The sequence below is a fragment of the Sminthopsis crassicaudata genome, chromosome 1 (genome assembly GCF_048593235.1).
Source record: "Sminthopsis crassicaudata isolate SCR6 chromosome 1, ASM4859323v1, whole genome shotgun sequence".
Classification (NCBI taxonomy): Eukaryota; Metazoa; Chordata; class Mammalia; order Dasyuromorphia; family Dasyuridae; genus Sminthopsis; species Sminthopsis crassicaudata.
The window spans coordinates 526,823,086-526,848,744 of NC_133617.1; the positions used below are offsets into that span (position 1 = coordinate 526,823,086).

General features: G+C 36.3%; 1 protein-coding gene across 1 annotated transcript; it reads left to right on the plus strand.

The window, feature by feature from the left end:
• Positions 1-915: 915 nt before the first annotated feature.
• Positions 916-24,925, plus strand: GRHPR (glyoxylate and hydroxypyruvate reductase). The gene is made up of 9 exons (XM_074281781.1): positions 916-1,109; positions 8,675-8,805; positions 10,212-10,284; positions 10,477-10,593; positions 13,951-14,039; positions 15,865-15,969; positions 18,920-19,055; positions 20,410-20,540; positions 24,500-24,925. The coding sequence occupies exons 1-9, from the start codon at positions 1,024-1,026 to the stop codon at positions 24,553-24,555; spliced, it is 924 nt and encodes a 307-aa protein (XP_074137882.1). The 5' UTR covers positions 916-1,023; the 3' UTR covers positions 24,556-24,925.
• Positions 24,926-25,659: the final 734 nt, after the last annotated feature.

Below are 25,659 nucleotides of genomic sequence, written 5' to 3' on the forward strand. Positions count from 1 at the left end.
TTTACACTCTTCTATTTCACTTGTATTTACATTTCTCCGTGTTTCGCCTAAGAAATGCAAAGTCTTTGCAACTAGAGACTGTTTCCTCTTTCATTTGTTCCTACATGTATTATATTTACATGCTTCTATTCACTTATATTTACATTTCTCCACGTTTCGCCTTTAGGAGGTAAAATCTGCAGAAACTGTTTCATTTATTCCTACATGTATTATATTTACATGCTTCTATTTCACTTATATTTACATTTCTCCACGTTTCGCCTTTAGGAGGTAAAATCTGCAGAAACTGTTTCATTTGTTCCTACATGTATTATATTTACATGCTTCTATTTCACTTATATTTACACTTCGTGCTTCACTTCAGAATGCAAAGTCTTTGCAACTGGGATCGTTTCACTTATTGCATTTACATTCTCATCGACTAGCAGTGCCTTTATTAAGTGCTTGTTGGTAAAGAGCGCTGCTCGAGGTCCTAAAAAACTGAGTAAATTGTGCCATAGAAAACAAGGCACAGGTTAATTCCCGGGGTGGAGGAAGGGCTCCCGCAGCCGCGGAGGGTTTGAGGAAGGCCCCGCTGAGGAGCTAAGCCTTGAGGGGAGCTAGGAGAGCATCGCAAGTGGCCCATGGCAGGGAGCACGGGTCCCGGTCACGTTGTAGTTTGTCCTCCATCCGTGACACCTAGGAGGCGTTGCCGGGACTGGCGAGTGAGATGTATTTAAGGAAGTATTTAAGGATGTATTTAAGGACTGCACGGGCTGTACAGTCGCTAGCATCGCTCTCGCCTCCGGAGTCAGTTGGATCCAGCTGCAAGCGCCCAGCCCGAGGACCTCGCCGCTCTCCCGCAGAAGGGGAGGGCGCTACATCCGGGGAGTGCGGGCTGGAAGGAGGGAAGCGGAGAGCTTGGCGAGCTGAGGAAGCGGGCGTGGCCGAGGGCGTGAACACATCCCGGAAAGGACTACGTCTCCGCCCTGCCGTCCACCCCCTAGACCGCACTTCTTAAGCCTTCCTCCAGGGCGCAGAGAGATGAGGCTAACTGCGCGACTAATGAAGGTGTTCATTACTCGGAGGATCCCCCCTGAGGGGCAGGCCCTGCTGGACCAGGCCGGAATGTAAGAGGGGCGCCCCCGACCCCCAGCCCTAGCGCGAGCCTCGGGCTTCCGGAGTCCCTCCTCAGGTTCTCCTCGAGTTCCCCGAGCCGGGACAGGCGCCCGGGACCCCCGCCTTCTCCCCTAGCGCTTTTCAGCCTGAGCCCTCACTCCGCTCGCGTGCTTTAAGACGTGCACCCAGAGCGCTCATGTGCCCACTCGGAACCCGGCGCATACTGTACGTGGGTCCGTCCCCCTTCCCCCCGCTTGCGCGGGGTCTTTCCCGGGAGCTCGGCCAATCTCCCCTAGACCCAAGTGACAGCCTTGGTGCTGGTTTTTCTGCTTTAAAGGGTCCGGGCTCCCCAGGAAGAGAAAGAGGGAAGGAAGGGCTGTGACCCCGTTTCTCCACTACTTGGACAGTGGTATAGGAATTGCCCGACGTTTGGGGGAAGGGAAAGGAATAAAATTTGGGTCAATGAGGCAGTCCGCGGGCACAGGAGGTGGGGAGCAAAGGGTATTTAGAGCCGCCCGCGCTGGTATTTGTAGCCCCTCTCTTGTCCCCTCCAGGCCGGACGGTCTCGAGTGGCTAGTGCCCCCCACCTGTTTGGGTTTGCTACTTCTTGTAGCTGCTGCTTCCAGCAAGGCTTCACTCTCCGAGCACGGAGCCTGCGGCTTGCTCTAAGGGCCCCCAGCCAGGCCACCGAAGCATGGGGTGGTTAGGAAATACAGCATTTGGCGTCTCGATCCAAAGTCCCAAGCCCAGAGAAAGTCAGGGCCGGAAGCGACCCTACAGCTCTCCCGAGCCCACATTTTCATTTTGCAGAACTCAGATGACTGTCACATGGCTACTGAGTCCTTGAGTTGACCTTGAACCTCAGTTTCCTCATCTGTAAAATGGAAGAGTTGAACTCTATGATCACTGGAGTCTCAGCTCTTAGATCCCTAGTCTTAAGATCCTACGATTTCTAATGTCTAAGACTTGCAAATCTAAGGGAAGTTATTTTACTGTTCTAGTGGAATAGGGTGGCAAGACTGGGTAGTTCTGGAACACAGGATTTCTGCTAAGTATCCTTTTATACAGTTTGCCCCAATCTGACATTATTTCGTGTTCTTTGGTTGCATTTTGAAAACCATTTAAAAATAGTTTAGCTGTAAATTTTTCTTCCTCTTAAAAAGGGCTGTAGAAGGAAAAAATGTGCATATGTTTCTATTCAATCAGGATAGTATATATTATAATTTATAATATAAAATAAAATAAGTATTTTGAATATTATTATTTATTCTTTACAAAAACTCATTCGGACCAACTTGTTGGTTGGGTCCCCCACTCAAAGTATTTTTGTTGGGCTTTCTGCTTGGTTTTTGTGCTAGCTAAATAATAGCACTCAGCTGCTAGGGTTGTTGTGAGAAACAAAAGAGCTACAGGAAGAGCCTTAAAGCTCTACATCAGTGCTATTGTTGCTGTTCTATACTAATATAATATTCTCCTGGATGGGAAGCTCAGAGTATGTAAGTGACTGGCCTGCTCTTTCTTTTCTCATAATTCACATCTCTTTTATGTGGGGATGTCAGATCATAATCTACAATCTAATATCACCTTAATGTTGTTTGTTTTTGTTGAGTTATTTCAGTTAAACCTCATTCTTCATGATTGTAGTTAGGATTGTCTTGGAGTGGTTTACCATATCCTTCTCCAGTTTATCATTTCCTCCAGAGGAGGAAACTGAGGCAGAGTTAAGTGACTTGCCCAGGATCACATATCAAATAAATGTCTCAGGACAGATTTAAGCTCTAGTCCTCCTGACTCCAGGCCTGGTGCTCTATCCATTATGCCCAATATCACCTTCACAAAAGGGCAAAAAGTAAAACTGATTTTATTCTTTTGAGATTACCCTCTCCTCATGTCCTGCTCTGTAATCAATGACACAATATAAAATGTTAATATTTTACTCATGGAGGTCAAAAAAAAAAAAAAAAAAAAAAAAGCTAGGAAAATAGGATAATGGGTGATCAGTGAAGTCAGCTTGGTTTTTCATGATCTTCTGAAAAGTGAAGGTCTAGTTTGCACAATTCTGCTCGTCATACCTTATTAAAATGTAATAATAATTCTTACATGAAAAAAATACCTTATTACTCACCTTATGAGGTCATGAAAAAAGCTTTGTAAGCTTTAATGTGCTTAAACATGAGCTAATACATAGACATTCTGAGCCTTTATTTTTCCCATCTGATAAATAGTAAGTTAAGTGTGTTATTGGCCCCAATACAAGCTGTATCCAGCTCCCCCGATCTGACTAGAAAAAATTGGAACCTGCTCTTCTCCAAAAAAAAAAAAAAAAAAAGGAAAAAAAAAATTACCAGTAAAAATAATGAAAACAGAGGGCAGCGATGATAAAAATGAATAAAACACTGAACTAAATAAATTTTAAATGTTTATAGTAAACATGTAATATAATTTTAGGTACATCAAATGAGTTAACATTTATAAAATGCCAGGGTATAAAATCTGGCATATAATAGGTCCTTAATATACACTTAATTCCTTTCCTTTTCTTTTACTCCTAGCCTTTTATTCTCAGAAGCCATGGCTAAAATGCGGGATTTACAGTCATTAAAAATCTGGCTTTAAAGATTCAGAATCTGACACCAGAAAAGGGTAACTGTCACTGAGTTTCAGAAAGCTTTGAGCCTATCTACTAAATATATATAGAAGGGTTAAGATTTGCTTTGGATGGCTAAGAAATCACAAGTCTTTTGATATAATTTTGTGTATTTTTTGTGTTATATCCATTTTTATTTTCAGTGAGATCTCAGTTTAACGGAATGATATATTCAGACCAATAAAAAGAGAAATAACCAATAACAATTTTTGCTGATTTTTGTAGGAGGCATGTTGAAGGTACAAGACAACAACAACAAAACTTATTTCAATGACCAAATAAAAGACATTTGGAGTTTAGAATTTATACCATGAGAAATTCATATAATGAAAAGGAGTTTCTATCATTCCAAAGCACAAAATACCAGTCAATTGCCTAAGTCTTATTGCATGAGACTCAAGAAGGATGTCAAAGAACCAGGTTTAAAATAAAACATTAAGTTTCCTTTATAAAGCACTCCACAGCTTACAAAGTATGAACCATCTCATCTTACAAATGAGGAAACTTATTAAATGATTGTGATGAGGAGTAAATGATGAGGAGTAAACTGTGGTCTAAACAGAGATGGGTCAGTTCCTTTTCTCTCTCTCCTTTCTTCCCCAAAGTAACCAAGGGCTGGTTCGGCAGCAAATGAATTTGCTACTTAATGCTGTATGGAAACATAGTCTTTATTGATTAGAATGGAAACACCGGAGGAGAGCCGGTGGGCAAAATGGCTGCATGGTACAAGGCCAATTTTGCAAAGAGTAGATTTTTGAGTTCTCTCTTTTATACAAGAGCACAATCATTCAGATGCAGTGATGTAAGGAGGTTCCTGAGAGTGATGTAAATAAGGATTCTCTTGTTATCTTTTGGGGACAGACAGAAGTCTCTTCCCAAAAGGAATTTCCTGATGCCATTTGGTCTATCTGAGCAGATTAGAATGGGGGCTGTAAAACCCTGGCCAGCTCAGATAGCCCAAACTACTTTGACAAGATCTTGTATCAAAGGTCCAAGTCTCAAAGGAAGTTGGAGATCAAACAAGGAATATCAAGGGGCTACCGCCCTCAACAATTGGTCCAGAGTCACACAGCTAGTAAGTGTTTGAGTCTAAATTTGAGCTCTGATCCTCAAATCACAGACACTGTTTCAGATCTTCCTGAAGTGGACTCTACCTTCTACCATCTCCTTGCTTTGTTCTCTGCTGCTGAGACCAGACCTTGAGCTCTTGAGCCTAGCTGGCTGCAGATCCAGACCTACATTCCGTTCTCACTACTACCCTAACCCTTTGCTGTCAAAGCTGTATTATTAGCAAATCAATATTAGCATTGCTTCTCTGGAAAGGAAGTATCTATCAGTTGACTCCCCTGTTCCCTTAGACACCCACCACTCCTGTGATTTTGGAAACCAAAATTCCCAAAGATATGTGAGGATTTACTGGAATGTAAATTTCCTGATTGCAGGGATTATCTTGCTTTTTGTATTTGCATCACTAGGATTTAGCTTAGTGCTTGACATATAATTAGTACCTAATACATGGTTTTCATTTGTTCATTCTTGTTAAAAAGCAGTCTGACTTGAGAGAGATATTAAGAGGGTCCACATTAGACTTTAGGTTTTTTAGCCATAGTTGGCAAGCTCAGGGAAATTTAAATCCTCTTCTGCCCAAAATGCTGGTAAACTGGTGATTGAGACCTCTATATGTGATTGTTTTTGGACTTGGGTGACCCAATTGTCCCAGACATTTCTGTCCTTAGAAAGAAAAAGGAATTATTTCGAGTCTTGCAAAAGTGTCCCGCACTATGTCAAGATAATCTAGATTTTACTTCTTCAGCTGCTTTAGAAGGAAAGTGAGAATTTTAGAGATCATTTAGTCTTGACTGAGTACTTCCTCAAGGTCACATAATTTGTTAGTACTAGAATACAAATCTGATTCCCACCTGTCACAGAAAGTGAAACTAGAATCTGTATCCAAAGATTGTCCTGTTTCAAATATTCCCCAGTTTTTCTAAAATGTTCCAATCTCTGACCTTTACAGGTCCAAATCCTTGCAAATTAAAGAGGTAGTATTGCACCTGACTTGGAGTGATGAAGACCTAAATTGAAATCTTACCTTAGATTTCATAGCTGAATAAACCTGAACAAATCACTTAATTTTTTTATTTCATTTTTCTCATCTGTAAGATGATGGGGATGAACTTGGTCTTTTAAGATTCCCTCCATATGATACTTGTATAAAAATCATAATAAATTTGTGATTCTGAGCTGAATGATTACTTTGAAGTCATCTTCACAAATTCCTTCTCCTAATTCAGTTGAAGTCTGCTTCTGATTTCCCCCAAGGGGGGAATTTCCAAGGCTGATATAGAATTCTTTCCTCTATTATAAATGTAGATAGGGGTTGGAAACAACCAAGTTTTAAGTCTTCAGGAACCTGCTAGAGATCAGAAAATATGATTTTCTGCTTTGCCTCCCCTTAGATATTAAAGATAAGTATAAACCAATGACCAGGTACATGTGGTATCCTTGCATGGGTACGAAGTCCTCCTGCCCAAGCAAATGACCTAACCTTAGAACTATATACCCTATTTCCAATTTGTACCCTTTAAGTGGCCTTCATTTTTTAAAAAATTTTTCAGTACTATTTTATTTTTCCAAATACATGTAAAAATAATTTTCAACATTCATTTATGTAAGACATTGTGTTTCAAAATATTCTCCCTCTCTTCCTTACTTCCCTTCTCCCCAAGACAGAAAGCAATCTGATATAGGTTAAATATGTGTAGTTGTTTTAAACATATTTCCATATTTGTCATGTTGTACAAGAAAAATCAGACCCAAAGAGGAAAAAAAAAAAAACATGAGAAAGAAAACAAGCAAACTATCCTTTGGGCTACCTTCAGTCTCCATAGTTCTCTCTCTGGAAACAGATGGCATTTTCCATCACTTTACAAATGAGGAAATAGAGCATTAGAAAGCTTCAGTGTCTTGCCCATAGTCACTTGGTTCATAAATCTCAAAAGTAGAATTCAAACATCTCTTCTAACTCCAAGCCTAGTTTTTTCCTCAGTATTACACTGTGTTTCATGTAGATGCTCACTGTTTCCTTCCAGATGCTCAAGTCTTGTCATTAAAATTTACATTAATTTTTTTATGACATGTGATGGTTGGCAAAATACTTTCCTCATAGAAGATAGATTGTAAAGTTTACTCTCTAATCTGCTTCACAGATTAGAATTTGGCTTAGATTAAAATTGCGTTCCTTTCATGGAAGCCTACCATAAATGCTAAATATTGCACATTATTAATAATGCTTTCAAATGCAGTATTTTAAGAATCATCTGAATTTTTTTGCTTGGGCATAAGTACTTCATTATTCATTTGTCACTAGGCAATGAATAAATGCTCATTGCATTGGTCACATAATTTATTGAGATTTTAAAAAAATTTTTTTTGTTATTAGGGCCAAAATTTCCCTAGTATCCTTTCCCCTCCCAGAGACCTATGCTATATAATAAAACAAAGAAAAATTTAAGAAAAGAATAGAAAGCATAAGTAAAACTTATTAATAATAATAGCACTCTACACTTTACAAATATTTCCAATATTTGTTTTTATTCATACAACTCTGAAAAGTCAGTGCTATTATTCTCTCATTTTAGAGATGAGGAAGATGTATTTTTCATTCATTGAAAAAAAATGTTAAGTAGATGAAATGTTCCATACCTGTAAATCCTCTTTCCATTCCTCTCTCTACAAAGAGTTTAGGAAGGGTTTTTTTTTTTTATATCTCCTTGTCCTTTATAATTTTGCAACCTCTATTTTTAAAAAAATTATTGTTATTGTTTTGTGGTGCTTGTATTTTCCATCAACTTTGTGGTATGTATTTTTTTATCTCCACTTATTTCACTCTGCATCAGTTCATGTAAATCTTCCCATTCTTCATCATATCTGGTACAGCTGGCACCAGGATATTCCATTAGGTTCATATACCATGAACATTTAATCATTTCTTAACAGTTTTGGTTTTCCTAGAATAGAACATAGCATAGTGGACAAGAGTGCTGAACTTGCAGTCAGTAAGATCGGTGTTTAAATGTTGCTTCAGACTTTATGTATAGTAACAATGGACAAATCACAAAACTTCTCTGAGTAATTATTTCTTTATATAGAGAATAAGGGAGGGAAGGAGGTTAATTGATAATTATAATAATAATCAACAGTTATATAGCATTTACTATGTGCTAGTTATTGTGCCCTTTACACATCTTGTTTCTTAAGACAATCCTGGGAGATAGGTGCTATTATCCCCATTTTGTAATTAGTCAACATTTATTAAGCACTTATTATGTGTCAGCATTAAACACTTTACAAATCTTATTTCATTGATCCTTACAATGATCATTGGAGATAAATGGTATTGTTATCCCCATTTTACAGATGAAAAAAGCTGAACCAAAAAAGTTAAGGAACTCACTGAGGTCGTTTTTTAACTTCCCAACTTCAGATTTAGACTATATCTAAGTCCCTTCTGGTACAACTCGGCGGTACTGTAAGTAGAGCACCTGGAGTCTGACTTTGAATTCAAATTCCTCATAAAATGGGAATATATTAAAGAAGAAATTAGCAAGCTTTTCTATATCTTTGCCAAGAAAACCCTGTGGATAGGGTTACAGAAAGTCAGACACAATCAAATGGCAATACTAACATGGGTCCTTGCTAAATCCAAGTCACTTAACCATGCTGAGGATCAGTTTCCACATCTGCAAAATGGGATTGATGATAGCACATCTGTCACAATTATGCGAATCAAGTAAGATAGGGCATCTCTGATGCTTTGCAAACTTCTGAGTACCTTATGAATGTGAGCTTCTGTGTTCACTGTGCTTGGGTATTTTTTGAAGCCTGTATGGCCATGTAGGAAATACACTAACTCCCTTCTTATTTCAGTTCTGAAATAAAACGGTGGGACTCAGATGAGCCCATACCGAAGGAGGACCTGGTGAAAGGCGCAGCTGGAGCACATGGAATTCTTTGTCTTTTGACTGACAAAATAGACAGAAAACTCCTGGATGCTGCAGGTGTGTGTGTTTGGGATCCTAGATGGTAATTTTTTTGGGAATGGTGCCTGCTCCTAAGCTTTATTTATTTTATTTTATTTGTTTGTTTGTTTATATATGTATGTATGTATGTAGTTTTCAGTTCAATCCAACTAACGACATGCCTACTTTCTGCCAGGGGGAGCATTAGACATAATCAATAATCATTCCCTACCCTCAAGATCTGTTCAGAAATAACTCTTTACTATACAGCCTGCAAGGAAAATGACTAGGCAATGGGTTCCCCTGCTGTGCATTTGGGGAAGAGAAATTGCTTTCAGCTGGTTGGGATGGGACATGGGACATCAAGGAGGTGGCACCTGAATTGCACCTATAAGGAGGGAGGTAAGGAGGAAGACATGAGAGAAGGAAGGATGGAGGAGGAGTGAATAACATCAACTATAGAAATATGCTAAGGAGAAAGATTCTACTCCGTGGGAGGAAATACATGATCAAAAGTGGCAAGATGGGCTTTTGTTGCAAAATAGAAAAGGATGATTAAAGGTTAAATGGGTTAGCAGACATCCATAGCCTTTTTTATTAGAGGGCACTCATTAATAAAGAAATATAAACTACTACCTTGTAAACTTAAACTATCTCCTGTCCTTATATTGCTTTTCTATAAAATGAGAAGACCAGGTGAAATCAGGAATTCTTAATCTTTTTTGGATCATGTAACCCTTTGGTGGTCCCAAGAAGCCTATGGATCCCCTCTTGGAATATTTTTAGATGCATAAAATAAAATACACTTATTCTTAAATAAATATTTTTAAAAACCCAGCTTACTATATAATCTTTAAATTAGTTTTGAGTTGTAGCTCCAGCTGTGTAATATGGACTACAGTCTGAGCCTTTATTTCCTGATCTGTAAATTTGCTGAGTTGTCATGAAAGAAGTACTTTATAAATTATATAATTTTATTTATATGTATACATATAAATGTATATATAATTTTAGATATATATTTATCATAATTATATATATTTATTATTTAATGTATTTTATAAATTATAACACACTGAAATAAAGATGCATGTATATGTATACATATATATGTATGATTGCCTACATATAGACCCCAGCTTAAGAAATACTGGGTTAAATGACCTCTAATGTCTTTTCTACCTTTAAATACACTATGTATGCACTATGCCTTGCACAATGTAGGCTTTTGTGTAGCAGAATGCCAATAAGAAGATCTTTTGGCAAGAAAAAAAACTGAAGCAGGTCCAAAATGGCAAGGACAAAGGTCACATTTCCTAAAGAGAAAGCAAGCTGTGTCAGATTATTTATTACTATACTCAGTGGGTACTGTCAGGATTAATGTTTAAGACATCTTAATTCTATAAAGCAAGACAGCTAAGTTTTGGTTTCTTTCTATTTATCAGGGAAGAATCTCAAAGTAATCAGCACTCTCTCCGTGGGAGTTGACCATCTTGACCTAGATGAAATTAAAAAGCGGTAAATGCTGCCTTTTGTTCTTATCTAAGGGGTGTTAAAAGTTGTTGGAATTATTGAAGGGGAAAGAAGAAGATTCTTAATCGTTCAGACAGAAGGATTGACTAGGAAAAGGGAAGGATTAAGAAGGATTCTTGAGAAGTAAAGGAATATTGTCTGTGGCAGTTATGGGAACTTTAGCTCTTGCCTTCCTAGAGGGATCCGTGTGGGCTACACGCCAGATGTCCTGACGGATGCCACAGCTGAGCTTGCAGTTTCCTTACTGCTGACCACCAGTCGCCGGCTGCCCGAATCCATTGAGGAAGTTAAGAAGTGAGTGTATATCTTGGGAAGATTCAAAGCAATCGATAATTTACCTGGTTAATTTTACATTCTACAAGGGCTATTGTAATGCCATCCCCAAGCCACCTAACATTTTACCTCCCTTCCCTTCCCACTCTCTTTTTCTTTTTCCCTTTCTCTATCTTTTTCACTTTTTCACCATGAGGCTTTTTATATTATAATTTTTTTCATTGACTAACACATGTGTGGTAACTTTAAATGCTGTAATAAACCACATTTATTTCAATACACTTTATTGCTGTGCAGTGCTATTGCTGTGAATTAAAATTCAGGAACTGAACCACAATACTAAAGAGGAAAATTGAAAATGTATGATTTTTTTTTTTTGCTCATTAGACATTTATTAGATAAATTTGCTACAAAGATTATTTCCCATTTATTTATTTCTCCTTTCAATTGTGTCTACATTTATTTTGCTCATGGAAATTTTTTTTCAATTTTATATAATCAAAAGAGTCCATTTTATTTTCTCTAGTCATCCTTTTGATGAGGTGCAAGAATTGGGGTGGGAAATCCCCTCTGGTTGGAGCTTCAGATCCTATGCAAAAGAATTCACAAACCCAAAATCTGTGACAAAAGGGATTTATGGGCACTGAGAAGCCAGCTTGTTGCTAGGAAGACAGACTTCTTAGTGGGCAAAAAATCCTGGCAGGACAGCTTGCTAGGAAGACAGCTTCCTTAGCAAGCATAATCCTGTTTAGGACTTTTTGAGACAGTTTGACCAACCCTTGATTATATGCTGGGAGCAGTTTGGGCTTCTCCATTAAGGACTCTCAGGCTAAGATCTGCCATTGAATAAAATCATTTAACAGGCAGTTTGAGCTACTGGGAGTGGTTCCAGACTAATTTTCAACTCAATAGAGAGTGTGACCACAACTGAGTGAGACCACTTAACTGGACTCCTTAAAGGGTGGTCTTCTTTCAGAGGGGAATTTGAGACTCAGGAACTTCCCCCAGAAGTGTGGCAGGTTCAGGGTTCACCTCAAAGGTTTAGGGGACACAATTTACATCATTTCCCCCCAAAAGATCTGTTTACATCATTTATTTAATTAAAAATCCTTTCCTCTATCATTACTGTAGAAAGCATTTCCTTGCTTTTTCTAATTTTTTTTCACTTAATATTATTATATTTTTTTCAATTACATATAAAGGCAATTTTTTATTAACCAGAATATATGCATTTATCATAGCCCTAGAGCTCTATTTCCCTGTCAGTATCAGGTCACAAAGTAAGACTTCCTAAGACTTTTGTATTAGCTGAACATGTGTGATGGAATTACTAAGTAGTGGATTTTAAGCAGATAAATTTTTTGAAGCAGATAAATTGAGCTGTGCATGGCTTTTCCTCCAAAGATGAGAGGAGTGGAATCTCATTTACACTTCATGAGTACTAATGCATAACTTTTCATGGGCAGGTTGAAAGGGAGGAGACGACCACAAACCCAGGAAAGACATTATGGAAATTTCTAACTTTTCATGATGCTGTATATTAAGTAAAAACTGTGTTTGGAACTTGAAAGTGTAGACTACAGCTAGCAATTTAGCATGATTGTTGTTCTGTTGATTTTAGTCTTGTCTGACTTTTCATGACCTCTTTTGGGGTTTTCTTGGAAAAGATACTGGAGTGGTTTGCCATTTCCTTCACCAGCTTGTTTTACAGATGAGGAAACTGAAGCAAATTGAAGGTTGTCCTGGGTCACACAGCTAGAAGTATCTGAGGCTGGATTTGAATTAACTGATTTGAACCTCAAACCTCAATTTCCTAAACTAAAAAATAGAAACATAATACTTGTAATACCTACCTCATAAGGAGGAAGTGCTTTGTAAACCATAAAGAACTATTTAAACAAAAGCTATTATTATTTTTTTACCCTTCATTTATAGTCATCTTCCTGAATCCTGCCCACCCTGCCACTTAGGAAGAGTGACAATCCAATTAACCAGAAGCAAGAACTGCTTCTACCTTCAGTCCATCTTGACAAACATTTATTAAGCTCTTGCTGTGTGCAGAGCATTGTTCAAAAATGGAGTGATTATGTTACATTTGTATTTGTCAGCTCCCCAACTAATTTGTAAGATTTTTGAGGTTACTGATCACCCTGGAACCAAAGCTTCAGAAACCCTGTATTACTTCAAATGTTGCTTTACTTCTTATGAGTGTTCAATAAATGAAGTTGCTCCATATCCATCTCCCACTTTTGTCTCTTGAAAGGTTCTTAAAACATGACATGAGTGGGTCTTAAAATATGGCCAACAGGCTTCCCGGTGCCCCTGAGTTCCTATGAGTGGGTTCCTCATGGACCTCAAAACTATTTTCATAATAATACTAGGATATTATTTGCCTTTGAAAATACTCCTGCCTTTTCTATTTGCATATTTGTGAGAGGCCAAATTCTCTTAATTTGTTGATCGAAACCCAGTAGATAGAACACAGAAACAGATATGAGAATCCAGTTGCCTCCTTTTAGGCCACACATCAAAAAGAGATTTGCAGAAATATGTGAAATATTGCCACTTTCCTTACCAAATTGTTTTTTTTTTAAATATATTTTTCATATTTGTATGATTTCATATTTTTTAAATGGGCATTCTATTTTTTGCCCTCTTAGTGGATGGGGAAAAAGTAGAGTGAGGGAAAAAATTTGGAACTGAAAATAAAAATAAATTTTTTTTAAAAATAGTTATTTTAAATAAAATGTTATTTATGCTACTCTTATTGGGTTTTTTTTTTTGGTTGTTGTTGTTGTTAAGTTGTTTCAGTCATATCACACAGCTTAGAAGAATTTGAGGTCATATTTGAATTCAGGAAGAAGAGTTTTCCTGACTCCAGGTTCGGAAATAAGCAGTGATGGGAACATTTGCAACCTCTCAAATAGACTTTTCACTTAGGGTATCAGTAATTGTTCTCTATCAGAGTTCATGAAATCTTTAGGTCTTGGATCCTTTTTCACTCTGAAAAAGTATTAAGGAACTTTTGTTTATATTGGTTATTGATATCTGATTTACCATTTTAGACATTAAAACTTATAAAATTTTAAAATATTTAACAATATAAACCTATTATGAGCAGCTGGATGACTCACTGATGGAATGATTCTGGAAGATTCACGTTCCTGAATTCAAATCTGTTCTCAGACACATCCTGGCTGTGTGACTACATACAGGTTGTGGTTCCTGATCTGTGAAATGATCTGGAGAAGGAAATGGCAGTCCTGTATCTCCAAGAAAAGCCCAAATGGGGTCACAGAGAGTCAGACATGGCTGAAATGATTGAATAATGTACTTGAGGTATAGTTTTTCAGTTTTTTTCTTTTCTTTTTATTCCAGTGGTGGTTGGACTTCATGGAAGCCCCTCTGGATGTGTGGCTACCAGCTCTCGAACAGCACAGTTGGAATTATCGGGCTGGGAAGGATAGGTAACATCTCTTTTCTGCCTTTTATAACATTGGTTGGAATCAAGGACTATACACTCTCTGAAATGTTGTCGTCATTGGGTTTTAGTTATGTCTGACTCCTTGTGACATTATTTGGGGTTTTCTTGGTAAAGATACTGGAAATGAATTCCTTCTCCAGGTCATTTTACAGATGAGAAAACTGAGTAAAGAGATTAAGTGACTCGTCCAGGGTCACACAGCTAGTATCTGATGCCAGATTTCAGTTTAGGAAGATGAGTCTTCCTGACATTATGCACAGTGAATATGCTGAGCCACCCAGCTGCCTCCAAGAAAATGAATAAATAGATAGAAATTAGTAAAATCAACCTTTATCTGATAGTGCAAATGGAGAACTTAGAACAGCAGCAGCTCATTCAACCCAAGTAATCAAAATTTTGCATTATTTTGTTTCTGATTTTTAAAAAATCAAACAAAAAACACTAAAAAAAAAAATGCAATGCAAGTCATCGGAAGGAAAAAGTATTTAGTCCTAATATAGAAAAGCAAAGAATTCTATACATGCCTAGAGTTTAAATTTACCACCAAAGGCTTATATTTGCCTTTTGATATTTTGAAAACATGCAGGAATCTTGGAATCATAAACTTTGGGTTCAAACTATGACTTTTTTTCATCTATAATATGGGGAAAACAAATAACCCTGGATTTTTATGATCTGGATTTGAATCCCAGACCTGGGGTTTACTACTATGGGGTTTCAGGGAAGTCACCTACTCACCTAACCAATCCATCTTGCTCATGCACAGACATCCCCAAACAGCCACCTCCCACTCCTGTATCTTTGTTTATTTATAAAGGAAGGCCACTGTACTAGATGATGTGCTTCTCCATAACTCCCAACGGTACCATAGGAAAAATGTTCTGTGAAAATAGAGGGTGCCATACAAATGCAAGTATCATTCTGACTATCACAGTACATAAACCAGGAGTTCAATTGATGTATGCTTTTTGCTGAAATAGTGTTATCCCTTCTGATGGGGTGAATAAGATTCCAGTAACAGATTAGATCCTTGGTTGTTAGGTGATCCATAGGAATGGACATTGACCGGAGTGAGCCTTTATTAAATTTAAATGGAATGCAAGTGAGCTTTAAGTGAGCCTTTGTAGTAATTTTGGGATTCAATCTTTGCACCCCATCATTTCAATAGGGCACAACACCTCTAATTTAGAAATTTTAAGTAAAAAAGTTTTGGTCTTCTCTTTACACCAGAGAAATCTGAATTGTTTCTTTTGCAAGCTGTTTTATAGATCCCTCTTGTGAAATTTGGGTCAATATTATACAACATCATACATATATTTTATGCATTTCTGAGTTTCTAAACTTTTTCTGGGTTATTTGTTGACTTTTACATGTTATCTGCAGCTTCCACAAAACTCCCCCCAAATTCTCATATTTTTAAAAAATTTAAATTAAAAAAATTTTTTGACCCACAATATATTGAAACTGCAATGGGAAAAGTTGCGATGTGGAAGAGATAATGGTAATCCTGTGGCACCTATTTGTATATAATCTTTTCCAAACTCTTGTTTTTTCAACTGCAACTGATTCTATCCAAAGGAATTTAGAGCTTGCTTTGGTAGAAAAAAATAAATGACCAACACTAACCAGGAGAAAGCACTTTTTGTCTCAGGCATCAATCTATCTCCTTTCTCTAATTAATGAAGAGCTAAATAATGGTGAACCGACCAAATGTTCCCTATTCTATAGTAAAAAATAACTGCTACCTCAGCAGCCTTATGTGGGGTGAATTGGACAGAATGACGTGGATGTTGTTTTCTAATTTTCAGGCCAAGCTATTGCCCGTCGCCTAAAACCATTTGGTGTCCAGAAATTTGTATATACTGGACGTCAGCCCAAACCCTTAGAGGCATCTGAGTTCCAAGCAGAGTTTGGTAAGTTTAGCATTCATTTAAAGGCTGTTCAGGTTGTTTTTGATTTATGTCATGATAAATCCTGCAGATACCCACAAGTAGATAAATACAAAGTATATGCAAAATTATACCATTTAATTTCAAGTGGGAAAGAATGCTGACTGAATAACAAATTGGAAAAAATCTTGAGTAGGAAATAGCCCCTAAACTGTGTTTTGAAGGAGGCCGGAAATCTAGAATCATCAATATGTTGTGAAATGATACATTAAAATAATAAACTATTCTAGTAATTATATTATAACTAATTATATTTATTTTTGTAAATACTTTAATAATTATGATATATTATCATAACTAAGATTTATAATAGCATTTACTATGTGCTAGGCACTGTGCTAGTGCTTTAAAATTATTTTATTTGATCCTCACTCATAACAATCCTAGAAGAAGGAATTATCTCCATTTTACAGATAATGAAACTAAGGCAGAGGTTAAGTGACTTGCTTAGGATCTTATCATTGATTCTGGATTTATACTTGAGTCTTTCTGGTTAAAGTTGGTCTAATTATGGAGAACTTTGGATAATATCAGTCAAAAAGAATTATCTTGGACTGAATTTTTCTGATAGTATTTCAATTCTAGGTCATTTTATGCCCAAGAACCTAAGCTAATCAATGTTAAATGAAATTATAATTAAATTAATAGACGTTAAAGCAAGATAGGATCTTATAGATTTGGCCCAACTCCCTGTCATTCCTTTTTACAAAATTTTACAAAAATGGAAATTGAGACACAGAGCACCTGAGTGATTTGCCTAAGGTTATACAGGAGTAGCAAGTGGCAAAATTTGAACACAGATTTTTTGACTTCAAATTCTCCTGTGCTTTATTTCACATTATTTGATTATCTCAGCCTCTAAACACAAAGGCATCTTGAAATTCTTATTATTTCATAATATCTAATATCTCTTTGTTTCTCCAACACATCCTTCACTTTTTGGTCTCCTTGTCTAAATATCTTACCTCTAGAAATATGTTTAGAAGAATTGTATATCTTTAACGTATGCTGGATTACTTGCTGATTAGGGAAGGGGAAAGGGAAGCAGAAAAATTTGGAACACAAGATTTTGCAAAGGTGAATGTTTAAAACTATCTTTGTATTTTGAAGATAAAAAGCTATTATTTTTTAAATATCAATCTTCCCTCTATGCTTTAGCAAAATAAATTCCAATTGCCATTTCAAAGCTACAAATCCTCCTACTTCCAAGACCAAATCCTTCATCCCCTAGATGATTCAAATACCAAAAGTTAGCTCTTATCAGTCTCCACCTACTAATGCATGTTATACAGTAAACAAGTTTAGATTCTTTTGTTCAGAGTCTTATTATCTGTGAAACAGACTAGCAGGTCTTTCCCTGGAGCTAGCCTAGGCCTTAAAATAAATATAAGTATAGTATGTTTGTCCATCTGTTTTTAGCCAAGGTTGCTTGTGGGCTGGCTGATTTTTTCAAAATTATCTGCAAGCCTGGTTTCTTAATTTAGTGATATGCTTAACATTTTTGAGAGTTTGAATTTGATAAGTTGTATAACTCTGTCCATATCCCATTAGGCTGTCATCAGGAAATTTCATTTACCTAGAATAGCAGCACTTGGCCAGGCAATCTGTTCAAAGAAAAGCCACAGTTAGGGGCATAAAAGAAAGAACATGAACTTCTCTCTTGCATTAACTAGATCAATCAAGCAATATTTCTTAAGCACTTTTTCTTCAACAGGAAATATGCTAAGCACTGGAAATTTTTTTTAGAAAGAGGCAAAAGACAGCTCCCACAATTAGGAAACTTATAGTTTAATGGAAGAGGTAACAAGCAAATATATAAAAATAGACAGGACATCAAATAACAACTAAGAGGAGTTGGGAAAGGTTTCCTGTAGAAAATGAGATTTTAGCAGCATATAAAAGTAGGAGGTAAAGATAAAGAGGGAGAAATTTCTAGTTGGGAGGAGGACAGTGAGTAATAATGCCCCAAGACATTTCTGAGAGACAGTGTATTGTTTGAGGAACAGACAACAAGTTAGATTCAGTGAATTGAAGAGTACATGTTAGGCAGTAAGGTGTAAGAAAATTGGAAAGGTGTAAGAAATTTAGTTGCTATAGGGATCAGAGATGTTGTTTGGGATTCATTCTGATGGGTTTAAAAAAATGACTTGCTCATAGATATTTTACCCAGATCCTCCCCAACATATTTGCAGGAATGATTTCGTTTTTCTAACAATGAAAATTAAAAAAAAAAAAAAAAGTAAGAGCATACAAGAAGTGACACTTTAAAAAGTGTTTTTTGACTTGGATGTAAAACAAAGATTTTGTATGTGTGGTCTGCAAGCTATATGCAGCTGACCACTTTCCCATGTGAAGCCTGAAACATGAAAGTGAAGTTGGGAAATACTGAACAAAATAAATGAAAGTATAATAGAATACCAATAATATAATGTTTTAAAACTCAAGTCATATTATTGGTATTCTATTATACATTGAGTTGTGTCAGAATTCTGACTCACGTATTACCCTGCTTTTTATCTGATTTATTATTTTTTTTAAGACACTAAGGGTTAGGTGATTTGACCAGGATCACACAGTCAGCTGTGTCTGAGGCTGGATTTGAACTCTGGGCTTCCTGATTCCAGAGCTGGGACTATATTCACAGTACTACCTAGTTACCCCTAGTCGGATTCTTTTAATGGATTTCCCTCACTGCATCTCATATGTCCTTGAAATTGTATGAATTTTAATTTGCAAGGATTGGTATAATTATTTGAATTCTAAAAACCAGGCTCCTCCAAGAAGCTTTTTGATTGGAGAGATAAGTGCATCAAAGTCTTGGTTCCTATTCCTTTGGGAGAGATTTCGCTCTTTTACCTGTTGTAACTAAACTACTGATCCATCCCTCCTCTCCCACTCTCATTCTTCCCTTAAGTGTCTGTTGAGCAGCTGGCAGCTCAGTCGGATTTTATTGTGGTTTCTTGTGCTTTAACCCCTGAAACCAAGAAGCTCTGCAACAAGGACTTCTTTCAGAAAATGAAGAAAACGGCTGTATTTGTCAACATAAGCAGGTAAAGCTACAAACTTGGTGTAGTTTTTTTTTTTTTTTATGTTTTTCTAATTTGGATTTCACATTTTCAGTGTTACTGATACCCCTATTTGAACATATGTTTCTTTCATTGAATCAAACTAAAAAGAAAATCAGGAATAAAATGAAAACCATAGTTTCTGTTTGATTCTAAAAAAAAAAAGTTAAATCTCAACTGGAAACTATATCATATTTCCTGGGAGGAAGAAGCCTTAATTGTAGGATTTTTGCATAATTTGCATAATTGAGTGGGTCTCAGCAGAAATGAACAGGACATACCTTTGGAGAAAACTTTGCCAATTATTTTGTATTACAGAAAATGGAGTGGTGGGCCTAGAGTAAGAAAACCACCTGGATTTGAATCTCTCCTCAAACACTTAGTAGCTATGTGACTTTAGTCAAGTCTCATAACAGCCTGAGATTTATCCTGTGTGAAAAGAAAGACGTTAATAGCCCCTAATTCATACGGTTTCTGTGAGCGAGAGAGAATCAACAGAAATTTTATATATATATATATATATCTTCACACACAAACACACATATCAATAGAAACTATGTATATATGTACATATACATATGTGGGGGGGGGTGTATAAATGCTTTTGCAAACCTGAAATGTGGTGTCTTGTACTCTGAAGTTTTTAATACTTTCAGGACATTATTAAGTTGAGATATATTTTTCATTGGTAGTGAAAATAGTATTCTGCTGCATTCATCCAGGAATAATTTATGAATTTTCTCTTAGCCAGTCCTGATAATGGTCACTTTAACATACAGAAAGACTGCTAAATGTTCATCCATTGACAATAAACCTATTGTCTAAACTATGCTCTACTGTACTTATAGGGACAATTCACTGAGCTGTTTCATTAATACATATATCTTAGAGAGAGTTAGATCTAAGCAGGATGAATTTGTGGAAATTATGTACTCTTTTCAATCCCTAAATACTTAGTGATTCATTGATAAAGATAGTTTTATGAGGACTTTTTCACTCTGAACAATTTTGATGTGGCTTAAATGAGCAACTAATGGACTTGCCCCATATATTAAAATTTTAATTGAGAGTAGAAGGTAAACTGAATCCTTATGTAAATAGCTCTGTGTTACTGATGTAAATTTTTTTTCATAAGCTAGACAATTCAATGTTATACTAAGCATGGACTTCTCACATTGAGGTAGTTTGTTTTTTTAGGGAAGAGGGGGTTGTACATTTGTTGTTTGACTGTGCTTTTTTGTTATTTTTGGGTTTTGTTTTGCTTTTTAACAAAATTTGAGAGGCTGTTGAATTCTTTCTTGGACAATATATCAAAGTATCATTCTAATGTGGTTCCCAGAGGAGATGTGGTGAACCAGGAGGACCTCTATGAGGCTTTGAGTAATGGCCAGATTGCAGCAGCTGGGCTAGATGTCACAAGCCCTGAACCATTGCCCACAAACCATCCTCTCCTTTCGCTGAAGAATTGTGGTAAGAATTTAGTTTTAAAGCATAAGCTTACATTTTAATCTTCAAAGTCAAGAAGTGGGGAAGGGACTATAGGATAGAATAATATATATTATATCAAATTAAGTCATTTTGTTGGCCAGTTTTGCTTAAGGAAATGGGAAAGTAACTGGTGGTTTTTTTTTTTTTTTTTTTTTTATTATATATATATATATATATATATATATATATATATATATTTATTTATTTTATAATATTATCCCTTGTATTCATTTTTCCAAATTACCCCCCTTCCCTCTATTCCCTCCCCCCGACGACAGGCAATACCATACATTTTACATGTGTTACAATATAGTCTAGGTACAATACATGTGTGCGAATATCATTTTCTTGTTGCACAATAAACATTAGAATCCGAAGGTATATGCAACCTGGGCAGACAGATATTAGTGCTAACAATTTTCATTCCCCTCCCAGTGTTCCTTCTCTGGGTGTAGCTACCTCTGTCCATCATTGATCAACTGGAAGTGAGTTGGATCTTCTTTATGTTGAAGATTTCCACTTCCATCAGAATACATCCTCATACAGTATTGTTGTTGAAGTGTACAGTGATCTTCTGGTTCTGCTCATTTCACTCAGCATCAGTTGATTTAAGTCTCTCCAGGCCTCTCTATATTCCTCCTGCTGGTCATTTCTTACAGAGCAATAATATTCCATAACCTTCATATACCACAATTTACCCAACCATTCTCCAACTGATGGACATCCATTCATCTTCCAGTTTCTAGCTACAACAAAAAGAGCTGCCACAAACATTTTGGCACATATATGTCTCTTTCTGCTCTTTAGTATTTCTTTGGGATATAATCCCAGTAGTAGCGCTGCTGGGTCAAAGGGTATGCACAGTTTGATAACTTTTTGGGCATAATTCCAGATTGTAACTGGTGTTTTAAAAAAAGAAAAATTAGTCAATTTTTTAAAGTTTTTAAAATGTAAAGTTATGTTTTGCCTTTAATTTAAAAAGACTAGAAAAATTCAAGTTTTGAGACTATTTTTAACTCTGACAAAAGCTATTTCTTTAAACAGAAATTTATTCCTCATAACAGAACCTAAAAGTAGGCATAATTTTAGTTTCTGGAAACTCAGACCATTGTGGAATCACTGAGGAGATTGCTTACTCTACGGGTTGGGCAAGAATAAACCTTTGTCAGGTCTCATTTCCAAAATATATAGAGAACTGACCCTGATTTTTAGGAAACCAAACCATTCTCCAATTGATAAATGGTCAAGGGATATGAACAGACAATTCTCAGATGATGAAATTGAAACTATTTCCACTCATATGAAAGAGTGTTCCAAATCACTACTGATCAGAGAAATGCAAATTAAGAGAACTCTGAGATACCACTACACACCTGTCAGATTGGCTAAGATGACAGGAACAAATAATGATGAATGTTGGAGGGGATGTGGGAAAACTGGGGACACTGATACATTGTTGGTGGAGTTGTGAAAGAATCCAACCATTCTGGAGAGCAATTTGGAACTATGCCCCAAAAGTTGTCAAACTGTGCATACCCTTTGACCCAGCATTGCTGTTATTGGGCTTATATCCCAAAGAAATACTAAAGAGTGGAAAGGGACCTGTATGTGCCAAAATGTTTGTGGCAGCTCTTTTTGTTGTAGCTAGAAACTGGAAGATGAATGGATGTCCATCATTTGGAGAATGGTTGGGTAAATTGTGGTATATGAAGGTTATGGAATATTATTGCTCTGTAAGAAATGACCAGCAGGAGGAATACAGAGAGGCTTGGAGAGACTTAAATCAACTGTTGCTGAGTGAAATGAGCAGAACCAGAAGATCACTATACACTTCAACAACAATACTGTATTAGGATGTATTCTGATGGAAGTGGAAATCTTCAACATAAAAAGATCCAACTCACTTCCAGTTGATCAATGATGGATAGAAATAACTACACCCAGAGAAGGAACACTGGGAAGTGAATGTAAATTGTTAGCACTACTGTCTATCTACCCAGGTTACTTACACCTTCGGAAGCTAATAATTAATGTGCAACAAGAAAATGGTATTTACACACATATATTGCATCTAGGTTATATTGTGACACATGTAAAATGTATGGGATTACCTGCCATCGGGGGGAGGGAGTGGAGGGAGGGAGGGGATAATTTGGAAAAATGAATTAAAAAAAAAAAAAAAAAGAATAAATCTTTGTCTCTCAAAGCAATAAGCAATAAACCTGGATTCTCTAAAGAGTCTAGAGAGACATCTATCTCAAGGATTTTCTTTAATTAGTGGAGCCAAATCATTACTCATAAAGCTAGAAACAAGTTGTTTTTTTTTGTTTTTTTTTTTTGCTTTTGTTTTGGTTTGGTTTTTTTTGCATCATATGGAAGCTACCTGGAATAGGATCTCCAAGAGGAGAAATGACTTAAAAATTCTTCTTTAAAACTTCACAACCTTATAACTAACTATATACCCACTGGTGAGAAGAGATTTTTTTTTAACCTACATTTTTAGTAGAATAACTGATGGGGCTTTATTTAGAAAATATAATGCTTTGTGTCCTGAAGTTTTTAATACTTTCAAATAACTTTCTGAGTAAGATCAATATGGGACATTATCAGATTAAGAGAAATTTTTTAGTGATAGTGATAATGATATCAAGTAGTAATCAGGAATTATCTATGAATCTTATAACGGTTTGGCCACAGGGCTTGGTTCCATCTTCTCAGTCCTGATAATGGCCACTTTGAGATATAGAAAAACTGCCATGACCTCTGAAGGTAAAAACAGGACCTTAGTGATATTTAAAATTGTTTATCATTAACTCTTGTGCCCATGTAAGTACACTGGATATCTTAGAATCAGCCTGAGTCAGGATAAGCAAAAGTCTTTATTCTTGGTCTTTTGGGGTGGCAGTCAGGAATATAGGATATATAGATATATATAGATATATATAGGAATCTCCACACCTCCTTCCTCTCTCTCCACTTTCCAAGAATGATCCTGCCCGGTCCTACTCTCCCCTCTCCCTCTCTCTCTTTTCCTTCTTTGTCCACACCCACCAATGGAGCCAGCACAGAATAGTTGGGGAGGGTCATTCTCCAAGGATATGTTAATAGAGAATTGTCCAATTGGTAATTAGCCCTAAGTGCTAGGTTACCTTGCGTCTAGGTTAAGTACATCTGCTCAATTCTAGCCCTTTACAATTAACGTTTTACCTTAATGATAAACAATTGTAAATTTCATGAAGGTTGTGTTTTACTTTTTTTCTTTTTCTTATGATCACTAAATCTTGTTGTATTTAAGTTCCTGGAATTGTCAGCTAAACTGTTGGTGAAAGTATTACCTCTTTTCCCATAAGACAAAAAAAATCTTGCCTCCAGTTAACTGATATTCAGTGGATCAGTGGCTTACAATATGAAGAAGTATACCATTAAATATAGGTTTAAATATGTTCCAAAAAATATACATAAAAAAGCATTCTGAAAATTTAAAGTGCTGTATAAATATAATTATTTTGTCATTTAGGGCCACTGCCTTAAATAGCAGCTATTTATTATTAAGTATCATCTTCATATGTATGTTGTTTGCTAGAAGCATATTTGACACTACCTTTGAATCGGTCCTTTAAAATGAGTTGTAATGTGTTCCAAAAGCATAATTTTCCATAAGCAATCTAATTGCATTGAACTTTTTGACATCCCTTTGGCAAAAACCATCAACTTGTATTGAGAATTTGAGACTTGAAAATATAACAACTCAAAGATTAGTCCATTTCTTCAAACTGCATTTGTTAACATAATGTGAGGCCATGATCAGTATAGACCAAGTATAGTTGTCACAACCCTCATTTTACTAGCCAGAAACTTTATTCATTGAATTCTGTGTAAATGTTAAAATATTATGCCCTTTCTTCCTGCCATTTTCTGATCACCCTCTCTTTCCTTTGCAGTGATTCTACCACATATTGGAAGTGCTACCTTTGCAACCCGAACACTATGTCAGTGATTGCTGTTAAAAACTTATTGGCTGGCCTACAGGGGGAGCCTATGCCAAGTGAATTCAAACTGTGAAGATTAAACAAAGAAACTCACAATTGAAGAAACAATCAAATAATTATCATAGTTTCACTTCTGCTAAACAGGAGTATGTTACTTTCACCTACATTTCTGCTATCTTAAAGAGAACAAACAGTGAGGAACCTCCCTGTCTCCCCATACATATACTTGACTCAAAACTACATAAAAAGTGCCTAGGAATAACATTTGTGATTATTCTTTAATTTTTGATACAAAGGTATCAATGGGTATGCAACTTTCGTTGATGAGTACTATCTAGTCTAAACCGAATCTCAACAATTAAATGACCATTGACTTAATATGTATGTCTAAATATGAATTATTTTCTTACTTCTTAGACACATCCCTAAATTAAAAGGGACCTTCATAATACATTTTGTTAAATTTATACCTGAAAAAGAAATTTCTCTTCAACACACCCAATAAGCAGTCACCTAGTTTTACCTTGAAAATCTTCACTTTTGTGTCTATGCCCTTTTTTTCAGTGTTGTGATCATAGAGCCGTTCCCTACAGTGTCTTTTGTCATTATTGCCCAAGACAACTACTTTGGCTTTTAGATAGTACAATGACTTAGTTTTTCCTTACACCAAAACCAAAATTCCCTCTTTAAAATTTTCACTATTGATCCTAGCTCAATATCCTGGATGACCAAGCAGAGCCATTTTAATTCATTTTCTGACTGACAGAATTGAAGAGACATTCCATGTCTTCCACACCACCCACTCCAAACCACTTCTTTAGATTAAATAGCCCTACTTTCTTCAGTCTTCACATCCATTGAACTTCCACAATCTTGGATACCTTCTTTTTCTGGACAAATCAGAAAACTCAGTAACTTCACATCTTTGAGTTTCAGTATGAATTTGTGTCACTGATTTCTGTTGGACAGCTCCCACATCCTCATTTCTAAGATCAAAGAATGCAAACTACCTTCTTTATCCACAGATTTCTGAAAAGATCTGACCAAGTAGACCAACTTTGGTCTAGAGTATTTTCCTACATGAAAATAAACTTTTATTTATATTGCATGAA

Excerpts from the sequence above, each read along its gene's own strand:
- GRHPR (XM_074281781.1), top strand. The coding sequence starts at position 1,024 with ATGAGGCTAACTGCGCGACTAATGAAGGTGTTCATTACTCGGAGGATC. Across the intron at positions 1,110-8,674 it reads CTGCTGGACCAGGCCGGAAT|TTCTGAAATAAAACGGTGGG; the intron begins GTAAGAGGGGCG and ends TTCTTATTTCAG. Across the intron at positions 14,040-15,864 it reads TATCGGGCTGGGAAGGATAG|GCCAAGCTATTGCCCGTCGC; the intron begins GTAACATCTCTT and ends TCTAATTTTCAG.